Source organism: Electrona antarctica, assembly GCF_951216825.1.
Source record: "Electrona antarctica genome assembly, chromosome: 18".
Taxonomy (NCBI): domain Eukaryota; kingdom Metazoa; phylum Chordata; class Actinopteri; order Myctophiformes; family Myctophidae; genus Electrona; species Electrona antarctica.
The window spans coordinates 38,727,185-38,730,833 of NC_136799.1; the positions used below are offsets into that span (position 1 = coordinate 38,727,185).

A 3,649-nucleotide genomic window follows, 5' to 3' on the forward strand; every position below is an offset into this window, starting at 1 on the left:
GATGCCCAAATATTGGTTATGCCCAGCAGCCCTAATATGGGGATGCCCAAATATGGAGTCCCCTGGGTAGTGTCAGTGTGACATCACGACATGTCACATCATCTTCCCCTCTATAAAACTGGAATCCTTATGTCATCCATTATATATTTCTATGACGTATGACTCCAAATTTGAAGGTCACAGACTTCCACTGACTTCCACTCTTTAATTTGAGGTTTTGTAGCGAGCACTCGTTCCACTGACAAAGACAGACAGACAGAGAAGCAGACAGACAGACAAGAGACTTTCAGCGTCCAGAGAAAGAGAGGACATGGAAACGATGGAGTGGTCCCTGACAGCCAGAGACCGGGTCGGGGTGCAAGACTTTGTCCTGCTGGAGAACCACACCAGCGAGGAGGCCTTCATGGAGAACCTCCACAAGCGCTTCAAGGAGAACCTCATCTACACCTACATCGGTCCCGTGCTGGTGTCCGTGAACCCGTACAGGCACCTGGACATCTACGACGAGGAGCACACGGAGAGATACCGCGGGGTCAACTTCTATGAGGCTCCGCCGCACGTCTTCGCCGTGGCAGACAACGCGTACCGCTCCATGCGGACTGAGGGGCGGGACCAGTGCGTCCTGATCTCCGGGGAGAGCGGCGCCGGCAAGACCGAGGCTTCCAGGAGGATGGTCCAGTACTACGCCGCCACCTGCCCCGCCAGCGACAAGGTGCGGACTGTCAAGGAGCGCCTGCTGCAGTCCAACCCCATCCTGGAAGCCTTCGGCAATGCCAAAACGCTACACAACGACAACTCCAGCCGCTTCGGGAAGTACATGGATGTCCAGTTTGACTTCAAGGGTGCGCCCGTGGGGGGGCACGTCCTCCACTACCTGCTGGAGAAGTCCCGGGTGGTGCACCAGAGCCACGGCGAGAGGAACTTCCACGTATTCTACCAACTGCTAGAGGGAGGTGACGACGAGCTGCTGGGGCGCCTGGGCCTGGAGAGGAACCCCGGACAGTATCGCTTTCTGGTGAAAGGAAACTGCTGCACGGTTCACTCCATCGACGACCGCAGGGAGTGGAAGGCGGTGAGGACAGCCCTGAGCATGGTCGGCTCCGGCGATAACGAGGTGGAGGAGTTGCTGAGCATCGTGGCCGGTGTTCTTCACCTGGGGAACTTGCAGTATGGAGAAGGCACGGGCAGGCGCGGAGGCAACGCCTACGTCACCAACGACACACTAGTCACGTACCTGGCTAGGTTGCTGGGCGTGAACGGAGCACTGCTGACCGAGGCGCTCACACACAAGAAGATTGTTGCCAGGGGGGAGGAGCTGATGAGCCCGTTGAACCCGGAGCAGGCGTCTTCAGCGCGAGACGCCCTCTCCAAGGCCGTTTACGGACGCACCTTCACGTGGCTCGTCGACAAGATCAACGCTTCGCTGGCATACAACGCGGATGTCAACGCCCGCGAGAACTGCTCCGTCATTGGACTGCTGGACATCTACGGCTTTGAGGTCTTCAAACGCAACAGTTTCGAGCAGTTCTGCATCAACTACTGCAACGAGAAGCTGCAGCAGCTGTTCATCGAGCTCACCCTGCGGTCGGAGCAGGAGGAGTATGAGGCCGAAGGCATCGCCTGGGAGCCGGTGCACTTCTTTGACAACAGGGTCATCTGCGACTTGGTGGAACAGAAGTTCAGAGGCATCATCTCTGTCCTGGACGAGGAGTGTCTGAGGCCCGGCCACACCGACGACTTCACCTTTCTGGAGAAGCTGGAGGATGCCGTCGGAGGTCACGCCCACCTCGTCACCCACAGGCTGGCTGACTCCGAAACCCGCAAGTCGATGGGTCGCCACGAGTTCAGACTGCGGCACTACGCCGGGGACGTTGACTACGACGTCAACGGGTTCCTGGACAGCAACAAGGACCTTCTCTTCAGGAGCCTGAAGGAGGTAATGTGCACGTCGGAGAACAAGATCCTGAGGCGGTGCTTCGACAGAGAGGAGCTGATGGACAAGAGGCGCCCGGAAACATCAGCCGTGCAGTTCAAGGCTAGCCTGGCGAGACTCACGGAGATCCTGGCGTCCAAGGAGCCGTCGTACATCCGCTGCATCAAACCCAACGACTCCAAACAAGCATGGCGCTTCAACCAGGCGCTGGTCAGTCACCAGGTCCAGTACCTGGGCCTGATGGAGAATGTGAGGGTCCGGAGGGCTGGCTTCGCCTACAGACGCAGCTACGAGGTCTTCCTGCAGAGGTACAAGTCTCTGTGTCCCGACACGTGGCCCCACTGGCGGGGCAAGCTGACCGACGGAGTGTCCACGCTGGTCAAACACTTGGGATACAAGCCTGACGAGTACAAACTGGGCAGGACCAAGGTCTTCATCCGCTCCCCGAAGACACTGTTCGCCACAGAGGACGCACTGGAGACAAGGAAGCATGGTCTGGCCGCCAAGCTACAGGCTGGGTGGAGAGGACACAGCCAGAAGTCCAAATATCAAAAACTCAGAAACTTTGCAATCGAAATCCAGACGTGGTGGAGGGGAATCCTGGCCAGGAGAAGAGCGCATCACAGGAGACAAGCCGCCGACACTCTCCGCAGGTTCGTCAAGGGCTTTGTGTACCGCCGCGAGCCACAATGTCCGGACAACGAATACTTCCTGGATTATGTCCGCCACCAGTTTCTCGTGAAGCTCTGCGGGAACCTGCCTCGGAACGTGCTGGACAAGAGCTGGCCCACGCCGCCGACAGCGCTTGCTGAGGCGTCGGAGCTCCTACGTGAGCTGTGCGTGCGGAACATGGCGCGGACGTACTGTGACAGAATCAGCCCAGAACGGAAGAACCAGCTGGAACAGAAGGCAGTCGCCAGTGAGATCTTCAGGAACAAGAAGGACAACTACCTGCAGAGCGTGGCCAAACTGTTTGTCGGCACGAGACTTAATAAGGTGCAGATCAAAACCAAGGTATTCCAGGCTCTGAGCGATTCTGAGAGGATGAATGAGAAGTACCTGGTTCCGGTGGTTAAGTACGACAGAAGGGGCTACAGGCCCCGGCCTCGTCAGCTAATACTGACCGCCAACAGCGCCGTCATCTTAGAAAGCGGCAAACTCAAGCAGCACATCGACTACAGAGATCTCACAGGCGTCTCCGTCAGCTCTCTCAACGACGGACTGTTCGTGCTGCACGTGGCGTCCCGTAGCAGCGATGACAACAAGCAGAAGAAGAACAAGAAGGGAGACGTGGTTCTGTCGTGCGAATACGTGATCGAGACAGTGACAAAGTTGGCCATCTACGCGGACAAAATAAACCACGTAAACGTCAACCAGGAAGGGAGGATAACGTTCACGCCGGCGGCTCCGGGAAAAGAGGCGGTCATTGACTTCACCACTGCTGGGTCACAGTTACTGGTGGCCAAGGCCAAGAATGGACACCTGTCCGTGACTGTCCCCCAGTGTTGATTTTGACAGCAAATTTAGTTTTAGTTTAGTCACAGTCTTTTGAATACATTTTCATTTAGTTTTAGTCATATTGTAGTCATCTGAAAAGTTTTAGCTTTAGTCTAGTTTTAGTTGACTACCGGTAAATATACAAAAATGCCATGCAGGTGTTGTAATAGACGATTTTACACTTGGTGGCATGCTGAAAATAGCTATAAGCTCGCGACG

The 3,649-nt window shown here is 56.1% G+C and overlaps 1 protein-coding gene across 1 annotated transcript; it reads left to right on the top strand.

The window, feature by feature from the left end:
- Positions 1 to 319: 319 nt before the first annotated feature.
- On the top strand, positions 320 to 3,442 carry LOC306941892 (unconventional myosin-Ic-like; the record flags this gene model as incomplete). The annotated part of the gene is made up of 1 exon (XM_079527532.1): positions 320 to 3,442. The coding sequence occupies one exon, from the start codon at positions 320 to 322 to the stop codon at positions 3,440 to 3,442; it is 3,123 nt and encodes a 1,040-aa protein (XP_079383658.1).
- Between the last annotated feature and the right edge of the window lie 207 nt (positions 3,443 to 3,649).